The 16,697-nt window shown below is 42.4% G+C and overlaps 1 protein-coding gene across 3 annotated transcripts; it reads right to left on the bottom strand.

Moving 5' to 3' along the window:
• Positions 1–758: 758 nt before the first annotated feature.
• Positions 759–10,686, bottom strand: LOC100120574 (sodium/potassium-transporting ATPase subunit beta-2). 3 transcript variants are annotated; one of them, XR_004344553.1, is made up of 6 exons: positions 10,492–10,675; positions 3,817–3,957; positions 3,615–3,734; positions 3,351–3,532; positions 3,003–3,276; positions 759–2,895 (listed from the first exon to the last, which is right to left on the bottom strand). XR_004344553.1 is itself a non-coding variant. In XM_001604152.6 (6 exons), the coding sequence occupies exons 1-6, from the start codon at positions 10,165–10,167 to the stop codon at positions 2,792–2,794; spliced, it is 972 nt and encodes a 323-aa protein (XP_001604202.1). In that variant the 5' UTR covers positions 10,168–10,686; the 3' UTR covers positions 759–2,791. The 3 variants fall into 3 exon arrangements, 2 of the variants coding, with proteins under 2 accessions (XP_001604202.1, XP_016838214.1); XM_001604152.6 differs by having other exon boundaries at positions 10,017–10,686; XM_016982725.2 differs by lacking the exon at positions 10,492–10,675 and adding an exon at positions 5,041–5,146.
• Between the last annotated feature and the right edge of the window lie 6,011 nt (positions 10,687–16,697).

Here is a 16,697-nt window from a genome sequence, read left to right as displayed (position 1 = left end):
ATGATAATCTAATTTTTTTTTAATGATTTTATGTTCAATACGCAAAATTTTTCAATATTAGCCAATCCCAGGTTAAAAGCTGAATGTTAGTATAATAAATCTTTGTTATAACTCTACACTTTTAATTTTATATTCTATATTTTCGTATCGCCGCTATAAAAGTGTTCTGTTTTTCCAGTAGATTTAATTTGTTATCCACTTAGATTTATAAGTAATCAGTTCTATGCTTTTTAAATTAGGCAGACAATTTATGCAATGTGAATTGGCATAGATATCTCAGTTAATTTTAAACAGAGTAACGTTGCTTATAAACTTATAAATAAAATTGTTTCAGTGTCTAGAACTGGTCTGAAAGGCAGTCAAATTTTGTAATGGTTGATGGGTATAGTTATTTTTTATTTGTATTCCAGAAAAAAATGTATAACGGCATTTCCAGTTATGTTAAAAAAGCATCAGCTTGATTTATTACAGAAGTCTACTAACAATAGGGCTTTAGTGTTTAGTCCATATATCATTTACCAGGTTGCATCGACGTAGGTATTTGACATCATTATTTTTCATTTTATAGAAAAGGCATTTTTGTTTTAATTGGCTTTGCTTTCAGTTGACATCTGCAATAATTAGATGATTTTTGATCAGTATAAACAAGATTTACGCCATCACTGCATTCATATTGTTAATGTTGATGTCATCAAATCGTCACTATTTAAGATTAAAAAGCCTGCAATATTTTCAATAGCAAAATAAAACAAAGCAGATGACGAAAAACGTTTTATTTCTTGTTTTATGTTTACACACTTTTGTTGTATATTTATAGGTACGTGATATTTAAAAATAGAAATCCTTTTTCCGCAGTGCTTATTGGTATCTATTCCACCACGTATCTTGTTTTTTGTTCCGCAGAAAGCATCCATTTTACAAAAAATTTATAGAAACAATGACCGAAATATTATCAAAAACCAGTTTTCATTTTGTCTGCAAACCTACTAATGCAAAAATGGAGTTCTCTGTGACACACAGCGTAGACACAAGTAGGTTTAAAATTGATCACTACTCTGCAATACCTGGCGTGAAAAATGTCTTATAATTCACTCGCAACGCGAATTAATATTTATCTGAATGCTTGGCTAATGTATGCAATATATTAACGAGATATTTATAGTTAACATTGTTCTTACACTAGATTTCAGGCACTAATGATAAATTTATAGTGTATAAATTACAGTTTGTTAGAAGTTTTAATAAAAATTATTTTGGTATAGTTATATGAATTCCAAATCAAATTTTCATAAATTTTACAGCCTATTATTTTGTTTTACAGTGTACTCATATCATTAATTACTTAAGTGCTGTCTTTAAAGTTAAACATATTAACAATTTACAAGGTACGTTGATTGATAAAATATTTAGCCCGAAAGTTCTAGAGCGTCTTTTTCACTATTTATTAGTTTTACATTTCTGCATACGGTAGCAGATGAGCGTATAATTTATACATTCGATCGAGGTTTCTTGCGCTGTATCTTGGTGTATATATTTGTATAATAATTTTTAAAAACTTAGCAAACATGTTCGAACTTCTTGCCTGGCAGGTATAAGAAGCTATATAGTATCACGAGATTGTTCGACTGTCGTATCGAGAAATACAAAATTTCAAATATGGTACAATAATCATATAAAAGGTAAACATTACAAAAATTTTAATTCGAAAACTTTTCCAAAACGCCTTTTGAATGCGACTTGTTAGATCACGAATAAAATAATCACACACAAATTAATAAATATAAAATTATAAAGTATTGTCTTTTTACAATTAATTCGCAGTTTTTGTATCGGTCATAATTCAATCTTTAAAAAAAAATCACTTTTTAAAAGAATTGCAATACGCTTCAATCGCATGAGGTCGTCAGATTGCTTCCATGATTTCAGTTTAACCATATAAAATAAATCAAATACGCTAAAATGTTGGCTTTACCTTTGCTTTCTCTAAATTATTTTGGAGATCACAAAATCGAGCATGGACCATCAGAATAGATTTTTGCAACTTACGCAACTATAATCTACAATTAAACTACTCCGTACGCATGTATGTGTATTTAGTGTAGGGTTGTGTTGTGTTTGTAGTGTTTTGATATGCGAGTGTATGTGTCACTGAATAACATCGCACATGGGGACGTTGTTCGTTAATATGTGTTCCCTGAATGAAAAATTGAAATGGTTCATTAGTTTCTGCTTTTCATCAAGGGAGACATTGTTTTTAATACAATTGTACAAATCGTTGGGAATAATTGTTTATACTTTGTATAGACAATCCTTTCATACCCAAAAGATACTGCTTAGCGATCGCATGAAATTACTTAAAACATTTGGTTGCGCAGGCTGGGGCTTCAAAAGAAATCCCCGAAGGTTGTAATGAGTCTTCGACGATCATACACCGATAGAAAGTAGATCGCACCTACTGCGTCTTTTTTCTTCATATCAATGTATTATTCTGCACTGTTTCTGCTTACTTGCACAGGCGAAAAACAGAACGGCAACGAGGGCTTTTGGGCAACTTCTAGATCTTTGACATTTTAACGTTATAAAATATACAAAATTCTTCAAGTCGCAAGTACGTATCAATTATGGAATGATTGTGAATAATACTTAATGAAATGCTGAACTATCTCAATGTGTTTGACCTAAATTAAATAACGATAACAGTCGGAAGATCTAGAAACAAGCCCAGATTCGAGAATTATGCCCATGAAGAGTCGAATGGTGAACGAATGAATACAGCTTTGAGAATATTTTCTTAGTCGATGAGCAGCTCGAAATGCACAGAGCCCAGCTTATCGTTTCGGTTGTGGATGATATTCTTCGCCCATGCCTTGCATTCTACATTAATGAGGATGCCAGCTGTAAAAAAGAATAAAACAACGTTAGAAATGCAAAGCAGCTGATTATAACGAATAGTTTATCCATAATGCCAATGTCGGACAATAAGACACGGTCTGTTTGCTTACTTCGTGGCCTTTCGAAATGCACAGCGACTAGCGGACTGAGATAGCCCTCGGAATTCTCGTAGGGATAATAGTATCCTGGGAAGCCCTGTCGTGGGATAACGTTGATAGGCCCAACGTTCTCTTGGTCAGCTGGATTCTCGCCTTCGCAGGACACCCAAACCGTGTTGCGCTCTGCTGGGTTACCCACGCTCTTGATGTGGCTCTTCAACTTTTCTGGCATTTTCGCAGGCAGGTCCGAAGTGTCATTGTAATACTCTGGTCTCCAGCCGAATATCTTGAAGATAAGAAAGGACAATGTTACTCGTTAATTCTATGGATTTAAAAATCAATCGAATAAAAGCAGCATACTTTGTTTAGCTTGAGGAAGATACAGGGAGAAGACGTGTGATATCCAAAATTGTTCTCGGCAGTGCAAGGCGCCCAATTCTGCACGTCGACGGAGCAAACCTGTCCTGGTTTCGGCGGGTCGTCGTACCTGCAGTTGTGTATATTCGCACCACGTCCGGGCGTTCCTCCAGGGGTTCGGTAAGCTGTGGGCAACAAGTTTTCCATAAGTCTTCTATTCGATAACGAGTCGCGATAAAATCGAGAAGAGAGAAGGAAGTCCCTTACGTTTCAAGAACTTCGTGAGCGCATCTGTCCAGTGCCCGTAGTTGTTCCTGTCAGTTCCTTTGTACCAAATAAGTGTACTCTCAACGTTCTCTGGTGGTGGCAGTGGCCTGAATCCCAGACCTTGAATAATCAAAAATAACGAGTCAAATTAATAATTTCGTGTGCTATTATGCAGTATAAGACGAATTTCGTGAATTCTTACCAGGATTCGTGCCGATAATGGAAGCTTCCAGCTGCCACGTGGGTCTTCGAGGGTCGAGAGTCTGGAAGAATCCCCAGAAACAGATCGCGACCAAGGCAGCCAATACTCCGTAGAATATCAGGTAGAACAGGCCGATTTTTCCTAGAATCGAAAGAAGAAAAATTAACGTACGAATCGAGGCTTGCTGGAGTCGTGTTCGACGAATCGATGCATTTTCGCAAAAGCTTCGAGGCGGTGCATAACGCGCGCGGATACGCACAAAGAGTAGTCGTTACGAGAGTCGAAATCAGCGGAGATCAAAAGAATCAGTCAAGTGAAGCAATTCAATTTGCTCTTTGATTCAATTCCCCCAGAGCGCGAGGTCGTCGCGATGTGCACCAGAGTCGGATTTTCAAGCGCGAAATGCGCGAGAGATCGGTTATCTTCGGTGTCGAAAAAGATCAGCGCGGTTTTTTCGGATAGTTTGGCGGGAGGATGAAATTTTGCATGGTCGTTGTGCGAAGTATCGATTGGTTCGTCGAGTATTTCGAATGATATTGCAGCTGATTTTTCGAGAGTATTATTTTTTCAATACTTAATTTATGCATGCATAAGCAGTCGATTGAGCAGAATTATTAAGTGCTGTAGTGCAAAAAATGTGATGCACGCATAGTTTGCCTTGTTCACGAAAGGAATGTCGTTGCAATAATATATTATATAATTGTAGCAAGGTTGCCTATGAAATTTTTCAAACGGCCGGTGATGCGTGTTTTATAAGCTGTTTCTGGTGTGAAACTTGAGATTGATCAATTTGGAGCATAACTGTACACGTAATTCTTAGTTTATTCATTCTTTTTAATTCTAAAAATCTAATAAAATCAGATATGCGCGTGCGTCATAAATACAATTATCGTCTTCTCGTGTCCAAGTCGGAGTATGAAATATCAGGAGAAAAATAATATAAAATGCGCGTCTCAATATGGCGATTTCAGGTAAGCATTGCTACATGACAGCCCTACTCTCCCCCGTATAAAAATAAAGCAATATCATCTCGTAAAAATTTGTTTCATCGTTACGCTTTGGCAAAATAGTATAAACATCCTGATTCTCCAAAAAACCGGTAAGACACGCGATTCACCGATCGATCTTACAGCGCCAGCTCTGCGCCGAAAACAAAATCCAGCTTGCGGTCCTTGGCCGCGCGCGGGATACTCGAGATCGAGATCTGATAGCTGTATAGCTTACGGACAAAGGCCGAAAGACCTCTCGATCCCGTAGATATACAAGCGCGGCTGCTCTCTGTCCCCCGAATGAGGCGGAAGCGCGTTGCACACATTACGCCTCTCTCTCTCTCTCTCTCTCTCTCTCTCTCTCCATACACACACGCGCGCATCTGCAGAGTGAGAGAGAGAGAGAGAGAGAGAGAGAGAGACAGGACACAGTGGCAGTCTTCGCGGCGCGATGTACACGCGCGCAACGTCGCGACGCTGAATGGCAATTGTTGAACTTCCCCCGGCGCAAACGTGCCACAACGAGGTCAATTGACATTAAACGGCCGGGCATTACGGGGGCATTACGTAACCTAGGGCCAGCCGAGCGACCGGCCGCGAACGAAGGGTACACCCACGAGTTGCTCCGATCTCGTGCAGCTCGAGCTGTTCCGCGCGCGCCTCATGCCTATGTGTCTATAAGTATAATGTAACCCATACGCTTTTTTGGACAAAGGCGAATCTAGTCGGGGGTTTACGCGCGTGCTCGCGTTCCCTTGGGGTGAGGACGACGGCGAACAAAGGGATCGCCGTACGGCCTTATTTTCTTTGTATCGCGAGTTGGACTAGTTTTTCGGCAGCAACCTCATGAGCCACGCTACACCAAGGATTGCTTTTTTAGATTATTATTACTACCTTTTTCTCGGCGACGCGGCGTACTTATACTCGACAGGGGAAAATGTATCGGCCACGGTAGCCGCTGGAAAAAGATCGGATTGCTCGACTGTGTGCAGCTGATCGTGTAATAATAACGCCGGTGAAAGACAATACGGATCGTTTGTCGAAGATCGGATGACTTCCGCGTCTCTCACAGTTTAGGATTTACGTATACGAATTAAATGCATTCGCGATTCGCTATACTTTATCGCACATACGACGGGTAATCGACCTTCGACGCGGATTACCTTCAGGGCGCATTCAAACTCAGCACTCAATCTTTGTTGAGCCGTGCGTGCGTATGAATGAAATAATCGCTTGGAACCAATAAATTTCAGCTGTATGTACGCCCCCCGCGTGTATTACGCATTCATTGAATTTCACGGCTTGATAAGCTTGCTTTCATCCCAAATAAGCGCCATTATTGCATTACTTTAATTAACGCGGATTTTTATCAGGCTAACGCTTTTATCGTAAGTGTGTCAAGAGTTTCCGAATGCCATCACAATGGAAGGGCGAAGAAGAATGGAGTGTACAGAGTGTGGAACGGAACGAGATGATTGGAAAAAAGGTCTTTAATCGCGCATAGGAAAATGCCGACACCTATAGAGCTCCATCATGTGTACTGGTTTTCTTCCACAACAAACACGTAACGCGAATAGTATGGAACGTTACAAACAAGAATCCGCTATATTATTTTTATGCAAAGTTCGATATTAATGATTTAACAATTTTTTTTTATTTCGCCAACATGTATGCGAGCGCGTGTGGCGTTTCTCTGCTGGTTCGCGCGCAACGCGTCCGTTGCGCGACTGCAGCAGAATTTTTTTGCGCACGTGCTTGTTGGCCGGTACATGTAATCGTCATCGCGACGGGCGACCAGTCGAGACAATTGCACTTCCAGCGATGCGTTTTAAATGCGTTATCCATTCCCCGATCAATTGCACTTGTCCACATAACACGTTCGCATGAAACCTTATCATCAAAGCCACACCGGCACGTCAAATTTGATTTGAAAGCGGCGTACGATATGTGAGATTAACAATTATACCGGGATAAATAGAAAATTAGCATTTTTGGTACGTTTGAATGAATTTTAAGCATTGAGAAGTTCCGTCGTTAACTTCGAGTACTGGCTATCTTTCATGCGCGCTAATTGAGTTGAGCGTCCAATTTTTCGGCCATAAAAAATACTTGACTCACCATTCCATCATCCGATCAATGAATGAAGTTTTTATACCGACATAGTCGCGGTTTTAACCAACGATCTAATTTAATCTACATGACGAATTGAATTTAGCTTTGATTTGTGGAAGCTTGAAATATGTTAAATGTTTATACGTTAATTAATCTTTTTAAAATCAACGAGATTCCCGATATGAGCCATCATCTTGAATGATTTTAAAATTCGCACGTTTTGCAGGCTCCTTTGAAGCCTTGTGACGTCAAGTTACAAGAGCTAATTACGATTTAGAACGATTTTTCAATTATCCTATCAGTTTAGACGACGAGGGTCTCCTTACGGCGCGCGTATAACGCTAAATTGCGGCGCGACATCGGAAACAAGATTGGCCTTCCGATAAAGGAAAATTGTTTGCAAAGTACTCTCCCGCCGGTGCAAAATAATGAAAATGATAAAATCGCATTTTTATAATTATGCGAATGAATTACATTACTTATTTACTTTCAAAAACTATTAAAAAACCGCACTGGTACACATGTCCAGGTGTTCGAATGCATCTAGCCTATTGGACAGAATACGAAGCCAATTGCTGCGTATAATATAGCAACCTCATGATAAATATAAAACGCCGCCCGTATATTGGCCCGTATATTTATTTTTAGTGAGTATCGCCGATCGCCAAGATTCTCGGAAATCCGCTGCTCTCACTCGTCTTTCCAAAATACAGGCAGTCGGTCACACCCCCGAGACGTCAGCGTTAACGAGGTCGATCCCATATTATAGACGTGTGTGTGTGTGCGTGTGTGTGTGTGTGTGTGTGTGTGTGTGTGTGTGTGTGTGTGCTTTGCTCGGTAAACGTTATATGTATAATAGCGAGACGGCTAGTCCACCGGCTGCCGCAGTCTAGGGCAATAAAACCTGAGTCACGGAAGTGTACATACTCTTTTCAGATCAACTTTGCGGAGAAGAAATAATTTATGGCGATGTAGCCATAGAGCTTATTGAAGGGGATTTAAATCACTGGTTGATAACCCTAACTCAAAACAAAAAATTACTCCGATAAACTGACCTTTCTCGCGTTTTAAAAAGTCCACATCGATCTCGTAATAATGAGAGCGAAAAACACTGGATTCGTGAACGGGGCACGCTTGCAAATTATACGAGCGCTCTACCGTAGTCACACGGTTTGTTTCATGATGGTGCATTCCCCGCCGCGCGCATTGAGAAGGAGTGAATCACACTCGAGAGCGACCAAGTCCGAATCGTCGCGTGTAATACTCAATAATGTCGTGCGGACAGTTGCTGTGAGAGAAAACTATATCCTCGTCATCCTTTCCTGCGCGACTACATTATACTGTACATACGCGGAGATACATGCTCATTCATGATGTGCAATCGTTGCGATTTTACAATGACGATTCCGGTATACCTCGGAAATGTTGCTCACGCTTCGGCAAAATAGTTTGTTTTTAATGTGAGTTTATTGAGTTAGCTGTTTATGCCAGACATGTGCAGTGGAATATTTTGTTTTGATTTTAAGAAAATGGGCCAATATATTGAAAGTTATTGATTCTCAGGAACGTATTTGTGACGTATGTTATATGGAAAAATAAACACTGCTTATTCGCATACGAGGTATGTGTTTTGCACAATCGTATGAAATTCCTCGGAATGTGATTCACGAATACTATGCCATTCAACATTTGACTGCTTTGACCTGAGCAGCTGAGTATAATATTCGTTCTATTTTCTATGGAAGTACTCATTCCAATGTGCGCGAATTTAACGATAAAACGGGTGTGTCCGAGCGATTCCATTCTTAAATCGAAACAAATCGACTTCCACGTAAAATTATCTACACCCTAAATTCACTTCAGCTACAAAAAATCGATACCCGAAAAGAATTGAAATCTAAATCCTTGAAATGCAGGAACTAAAGTACCGTTTTCTCATCTCCTAACCTCAACGCAGCCGTGAATCGCGCCTCATGGATTTCCATAGAATACTCAACACACGCGCCGCGTATAATAAGACACAACCTCCCGAAAAAAGACATTCTCATTTCCACTCAACCCTCCCGCAATTATCCACACACCCTGTTATTCGACTGCTGCAGCAGCTGCATGTTTAAAAAGCGCCGAGTGACTCACGCCTATGCACATTAACGCTGATGCGCACCCGCGCACAGTGTCCGCTAAGCTATAAGTACGGCCCTGGCCGCGGCTACTCGCGCCCTACCTAACCTAACGGTTCGCCGTCGTCGATGTGAATTCCTCGCCTGATGCGCGTTCGAAAACTCAAACCGATCGCGCGCGCGGGCGAGAAAAAATATCCCGCGACAGCACTTTTTCACTTGGTTGTGATTTTGCGAAATCGAGAGGATAACGTTTAACGCTCTATACGAGATTCTTAAGCGGTAACGCGGGAGATTCGAACTCCGCTGGTTGCTACGTACGCGCTCGGGTGTAACAACAACACAGAGAGACTGTTGTCGTTTACTGTATGTAAAAACGATATTAGCATGCGCTGAAATTTCAAGAGTCGAATTTCTCTTCGTTACGAGCCACGTCCGCACGAACTAATTCACCTCGACTCATTATCATTAGCCGCGGCTGCCGCACGGTTCTCCATGGGAGTAACTATATAAGCAGCGAACAATTATCGCCTACACTGGCTTCAGCTCCGATGCATACGAGCACGTACACGCCTATGCTACGCGAGTTTAGGGAAAAAACGAGACCGTTTCGGCCGACACCTATCGCGGCGAGCGTCCACAAGAGAAGCGATTGCTCAAGAGCGAGCATAGCAGAGAGAATAAAAATTGGCGTGCGGCTCGCCGCGTCGCCGCCGCGAGAGGCCAGCGCCCTTTCCTCTCGTCGTCGTCGTCGTCGTCGTCAGCAGGCTGATGCACGGCTGGAGCTGCACTGCACGCGCGATGTAAATATCAACGGATTGCGCGGGCGCGGAAAGAAAGCCCGCGAAACTCGAGTAACCGTGGGATCGTTCGGTAGTTGCTCGGAAGAAGAGGGCGAAGGAGAGAGAGAGAGAGAGAAAGTTCAACATCGCTGCAGGCATATACGGCGCAGGTATATAGAAAATAATTACACACTCACCCCAACTGCTGGCCGTCCTGCCCATGAAGGCCCCCGTCTCCGGGTTGTAGAGGAAGAGCCTCACGGACTTGCCGAACGCGACGCTCGGCGGCTTCTCGTAAGGGTTCATGCTTTCCCTCACACCCGGTTTCACGACGTCCTTCGACACCATCCTGATGACAAACGCTCGCTACGTACTGTTGCTTCTCTCGCACCTGGCTCTGTCTCTCTTGCTCTCGCGCTCGGCGCACACTTCTCTCGTTCTCTCTCTCTCTCTCTCCCGTCTACCAGCACTCTCGCCTGACTTGGCAGCGCAACAAAGGTATATACTATATACGCGCTTGTAATACTCGTCGTCGACGAAAAACGTACACGTGCGTTGTTGTTTTTTGTATAAAAAAAAAAAACAGGAGCAGCGTCGTGAGTACGCGTATCGCGCGCGCGGACTATCGGGATCCGTGTGGACGGCGAGGACAACGCCGACGGCAGTACGTACGCGCCCGAGCTGGAGTTATGTGTACACGGAACAGGAGCGACTAACAGCCCTGGACTCAGCGCGTTCGTTCGCCTGCGTACCAGCAGGGCCCAGGTTGAACTGACGAGGAGAAAGAGCCCAAACACACACAGGCTATAGGCGTTAGCTCTCCTCGCCGCGGGATTCTGTGCCGACTCGCTCGCTCTGTATGTGTGTTCTCCAGCTAGCCAGGCGCTCTCTCTTCTCCCCTCTACTCGAGCTCCCCCCACCCCATCCCACCCCACCCCGCCCCTCCACCGCACCTCAGCGCGCGACTTCCCCTACTATAGACGAGCGTTTCTATACACACGCACGCTACTTACACCTATATGCGTGCATGCGATGCTCCTCGAGCGCGTGTGACACGCGGCATTGGCACACAAAGCCATGTCACAGGTAAGTCGCACATTTGCATATAACTCTACGGGGATATACGCTGAATTCGCTCAGCGATTCGCGCGGCGAAGCGACGGACGGGATTTTCCCATGTTACGATCGATCACAGGTGTTTTTTGTCGCTCGAGTCGACCGAGTCCTGCGAGACAGGTGCGGCTGTATATACAGCAGGAATAGCGCCGGCGATTTTCGAGCGCGCGCGGTCATGTTTGGCTTTTTTGATGATAAGGCAAGGGAAATGTTTACCCGACTGCTACCTATCATGACTGTGTGTACGGTATGGTATTATGCCACTGAGATATTGTGCGGGGATTGATTGAAGGTTTCGATCCGAGATCGACCGGTAGAGGTGTAGGATAGAGTGGAGCGTAGTTGGGCAGGGGCGAAACGAAGAATATTTTAATGAAAAAAACATAGTTAAAAATTATGTTATCACGAGTGGCGCGATTCTTAAGTGAGTTTATTACTTGATCAATTTACTGTGGTAATTAAATCATCATTTATTTATTGCCGCAAATCAAGCGTGGAAAATAAATTTGATTACAAAAATTTCGAGAGTAAGAACGCCTCGATCAATAAAAAACGTTATCACGGAAAATTAATCATCGTCTTTTTATCCAAGCTCGTAATTATTGATTGAATGGTTAATACACACTTACATAGTATATTGAATGACATTTAAAATAAAAAGCTTGATTAAGAGATTACATGTTTTGCATTCGATCTATTTTGATCTATTGTGATCTATTTATTATAATATAAGACTCACGCGATTTAACATTGATTACAATGTGAATATCACATAAAAATCTGACATACATATATTACTTATAGTGAGGATGTCATGGAACTTTAGAAGGAAAAGTGGCAAAACACCGGCGCAGACGAACGGAACGAAACGATTCCAAGTCTACCCGGTTACACCCGGTTTTCGTTGAATTACTCAAGTCTCATAGAAAATGAACGGAAGTGCCCCGATAAAAAGCTCGAGGAAGAATAGACGCGCGAAAGTGAGCAAATGCGTTAAGACGAATTATACGATTAACCAAATCTTTTCATCTGAAGTTTCCCGTATCTCCCGTATGCTCCCTGCCTCTTCTATTGATGGATGTACGATGAAGTGGATTTGCTCGTTGAGCGACGGTTCTTCTTTGGTTTTTGTTTAATAAGATAACGATTTCAAAAAATGTCATTCATTTGCAGGAAAAATATTCAGCTCTGTAACGTAAAAACAACGAAAAAGAAAGATACCACACAATACGTGGAAATAATCATCATCAATAAGTAAATTCCTTCTGAGGATTACAATGTTGATCAAGTTTAAGTTGAGTATCAGTACACTAAATACGAATTATTATAATCCGCTCATCTATAAATACATCCGATATTTTATCAATATTTTCCGCGTAATAAAGTTCCTAATGTTTCCATTATTATTTATTTATATGTGCGCAAAAGTTTGAAGTGACGAGATCGTTGAAAATCGGGGTTTTGTTTACTTATCGAATTCGGCTACAGAATTCTTTGAAAAAGAAACCTTTAAACTATAGTTCCAAATAGAAAAGCTCTGTATAATATAATTTTAAAAGTAATTATTTAAGTAAATTTTTTATGTCGTGCTGTACACTGACGAATCTATCTCACTTACAGGGAAAATCACTACTGGTTTCATCGCTTATCGTTCGATCTCAAAAAATCTCGAAAAGTAATTGGTAAATAGCATCACATTCAGCCTTCAGCGACGCCAGACCCAGTTGACCGATTCAATCATCCTTCGATGAAAAAAAAAAAAAAAATTTACGAGCTTCGGCAAACACCGCGAAAAAACGCACGCATCGGTCACGTAATCAGAAACGAGCGCAAAAGTGCCCCACGCCAGTGTGCGAAGCCCAAAGCTTCGCCCTTCACGATACAACTATACACTCATACATCAACTATACAATCGGCGTCAAGTAGGAAGAAGAAGCCTGCAGCGGTAGCCATGCAGCCATGCAGCACCAGTGGCAGTCCCGAGCGGCCGGCGACAGTCGCTCTAGTCGGCTCTTGCGCGCGTTAAATTCCGCGAAATCGTCGTGTCCGGGCGTAAAGTGAATCGGTGCGCGGGTGCGCTCGTCCTTGCCGCTCGACAACCCAACGTCCGGGCTATGCACAGCATATATACAGAGGCACTCGCATCGTCAGAGAGCAGTACGCGGCGGCGGCGGCGGCGGCGGCGGCGGCGGCGAGGAACGGCCCGACGTAAATGAATTGGAGGCTAAGGTCAGCCGCAAGCGCTGGCAATCGCTTCGCTACCTATCCGACGAGAGGCACATAACGCACGCGTGCATGTACAATGCTCTCGCTTATATATGTCTAGCTCTTTGTTCGAACGAGAGAAAATTTCCACTCACCTCGATCTTTTGCGCCCTCTCGGCGATGGAAGCGCGCGATCGAGCTTTATGGGATGATTTATTTTTTGGTCTTTGTTATACATATTACTCACCTAACGATAATTGCGCACGGTTTACTTTGTAGTGAAATTTTCGGCAAGCAAGTACGCCTCTAAAATCGCGGCGATGACGATGACGGCGATGATGATGATGATGATGATGATGCGCACGTCAAAGTGACTCACACGGCAGCAGCGCTGATACACTGATCTGAATTGGGCACATCCTGTGCCTCGGAATAAGGAGAAGCCGTGCGCCAGCGGCGGAGACAAACCAGATGGAGCGAGCTATATATGTGCTCCGCAAGCTCCACGCGCCTCTGATTGTGCGACTTGTCATTCATCCGAGTGAAAATTGTTGGACCCAGAGATGGAGCAAAACTGAAATTTGGCGAGTAGGCGTATATATACCGGTCGTTTTCTAGTACTTATTCAACTTACTTACTACGATTGGAATGATGATTCGCGGGATATTTTCTGCCTGATGCTATGATTCGTTCGTTCAGGAGAATAGCGGGACTTTAAAAAGTTGGTTGAAATACTTTGTAGAAAGATTGTTGGTTCTGCAGTTTTCGTTTAATTGGAAGTTCTCATCGTGCATTTTTCCAACTCGAAACTACTTTTTTTATACAGCCTTTGAAAATCGAGGGACGGTTATACACCTAAAAAATAAACAACTTGGTCGGCAAATATCAGAGCAAACTGTTCATTCTGGTGGTCTGGGAAAAGTATCTTTAGCGGTATATATATTTCACTCCTAATGCATGGACACGATTTCGCTCAGGTCTCTAACGCATCAATTCTAGCATGGCCGCGCAACCTATTACGTGGAATAAAATTGTTCTCCTCTTTTGGTAAAAATAGCACACTTGCCCCAAAGTTACAAATCTAACTTTTATTATGTCAGCTCCAATATTATCATTTGTTTTTATATTATTTTATACCTATAGTGTACCATTTGCTTCATTATCTGGTGCCAGAAGTCTGTTGCTGTCTAGAAACATCCAAAGCTTCAAGCGAGTGTTTCAAATTTTATTATGACGCTGTATGCAAAACAAGGAAGGGCTGCAATTGTAAATTTGGACAATCAATAAGTTGTGGGTCATCAAACGATTCTCTTAGCTTTCATTAGCCCTGTAAACGGAGAATTTTCACAAAGCCAGGAGGATATGAAAGCAAGGAAACGGGCGCGCCTTTTAATTTTAACAACATTAGCAATTCCTTTGTTGCTAGATCGATGACACGTGCGCTTTTTCCTTCTCCCGCGGTAGACGCAGCAATGGGGCTTGGAATGCAGAAGGGTGGGAGAGCGCAAGGGGTGGTGCTTTCGACCCAGTGTGGTGGGAAGGCAAAGCGGCTCTGTCTCTGCGAGCCGGTTTTATCTGGGCTGTATCCAGTTCCACGATCTCTGGTCCGGACAAACCATCCTGGATATAAAGCTGGTTCTAACCAGTTTTCCGCGACGATCGATATTATCTGGAGCAAAATTTCTACCCTTACCGACTACAGCTCTCCCTCAACCCACCTGGGTGGGTACTGCATATGCACCCTTATACTTTTCGGCGCCTCTCTATTATTTTTATTAAGTAGATGCTTATGCGCTCACCTACTCTTTTAATACGACTTATATAGTTTACATCTTTATAACTAAACGGGGGAAACTACACGTTCTTGTATACATTCGTGCGGCAATGACATTTTCGGATATGGCTCGCGTATGCAGAACCGAACGTCTGATACGATCTCAGCCCGTTAAGCTGCTACGCGGGGTTAGTTTATTACAACGTCGATAGCTATTACGCGTCACTTCAACGATTGTAACACCTGCAGATTTATGAGTCAAGAAAATGTTGAATGCAAGGTATAGAAGAAAAGACATGATAGCTCACATGCTCGAAATCCAGCTGATACCGGTGTTGACTGGCATCCTATGTAGTTTGGAAAGCCTGAGGTGGTCGCAGCGAAGACTCAACCTTCCTGACAGCCAATGGGGTTGCATATGCACTGCCGTATCTAAAGCGCGGGAATTGCAGTCTGGGTGGCTCGAAAGGGTGCCGAGTGTCACGTGAGGGATGCCCGGCCTCTTGGTATGTAGCAGGTCTTGGAAGATCTCACATCTCGAGTGGTTACAATGCAATCTTGAGATATTACTCATCGGAATGAATTAAAGACCATGATGTGATACCACACAGTATAAATGATTCATTATATTTCATCCCTATAGCTGTCTCAGCACCTTTCAGACTGCATCCACTTGCTTCAGTAGCTATATCTCATGTTTGATTTAGTATTCAACAAAATAACAACGAACAATTCATTTGATATTTCTAGCATAGAAATTTTCTAATCACACTGTATACATTTTTCATAAGGATTTCATTAAAAAAGTTGATGCTAACGCAAACTACGTAACGCTCTGTTTTATATGTAGGATCCACTGTTAATTTTTGTTCATACAATACAATCGATTTTGATCGAAATTTTATGCCTACCTCGAAAATCAAACACGTCTATTTTGGAAAAACCAAAGCGTCGAATCGATAAAATCAAATATGTCACGAGTACTGCGCGAACTAGCATTAGATGGCCTAGAAATAAATTCGGAAACCATTACACAATGAATTAATTCCACTTGCATAAGTGCAGTCGCGACTGGTGCGTCGAAAAAAAAGGTCCAAACTGCAGGAAAATGTCAAGAGCAGCACGCGTGTACCGGCGCGGTGCAACGATTAGCGTCTGGTCCGTGGGAGACCTCGAGGATAGTCAACGCGATTATCCGCATTATCATTACCAGTGGCATTGAGCCAGCAGCAGCAGGCGGCAGAGGGCAGTCGCAGTTGCCGAACACGTTTTCACGGCGGATCTTCGCTCTAGTAAGCTCATGAGATTTAATTCGTCGGTGGACCAGCACTTACGGACGAAAGCGATCTCTCAAAATTTCAAGTCATTCCAAACGGAATTTTAAGCTTCTGTGCTTGACCTACTTTTCGTCTGCGGCGCAACCATATACCTTTTCGATGAATCATACTGAATTTACTTTATTTTATAAAATTAATTTTCTTCTTGTTCCTACAGAAGGGTTTTTTAAATCTATGAATATGATCACAGTTATCATTACAAAGAACGTATCTCAGTATCGAAAAAAATCAATATTTGGTTACGAAGCTTAGCTCAAATGAGTAACCTACGCGGCTGAAAGCAAATTATATTATAAGCTAAAAGCACGGGAAGTGAGGATCAAAACTAAGTCCTTAAACCTAATTATTTCTGTTTGCGGCGAATTTTAGATAGAAAAACTAATTGAACAAAGAGAAACACGTACAAAATCAAATAAAGAAGCCTGAGATCATTGGAAAATCGAGCG

The sequence above is a fragment of the Nasonia vitripennis genome, chromosome 2, assembly GCF_009193385.2.
Source record: "Nasonia vitripennis strain AsymCx chromosome 2, Nvit_psr_1.1, whole genome shotgun sequence".
NCBI classification, from domain to species: Eukaryota; Metazoa; Arthropoda; class Insecta; order Hymenoptera; family Pteromalidae; genus Nasonia; species Nasonia vitripennis.
This window is presented reverse-complemented; position numbering and strand designations above follow the sequence as displayed.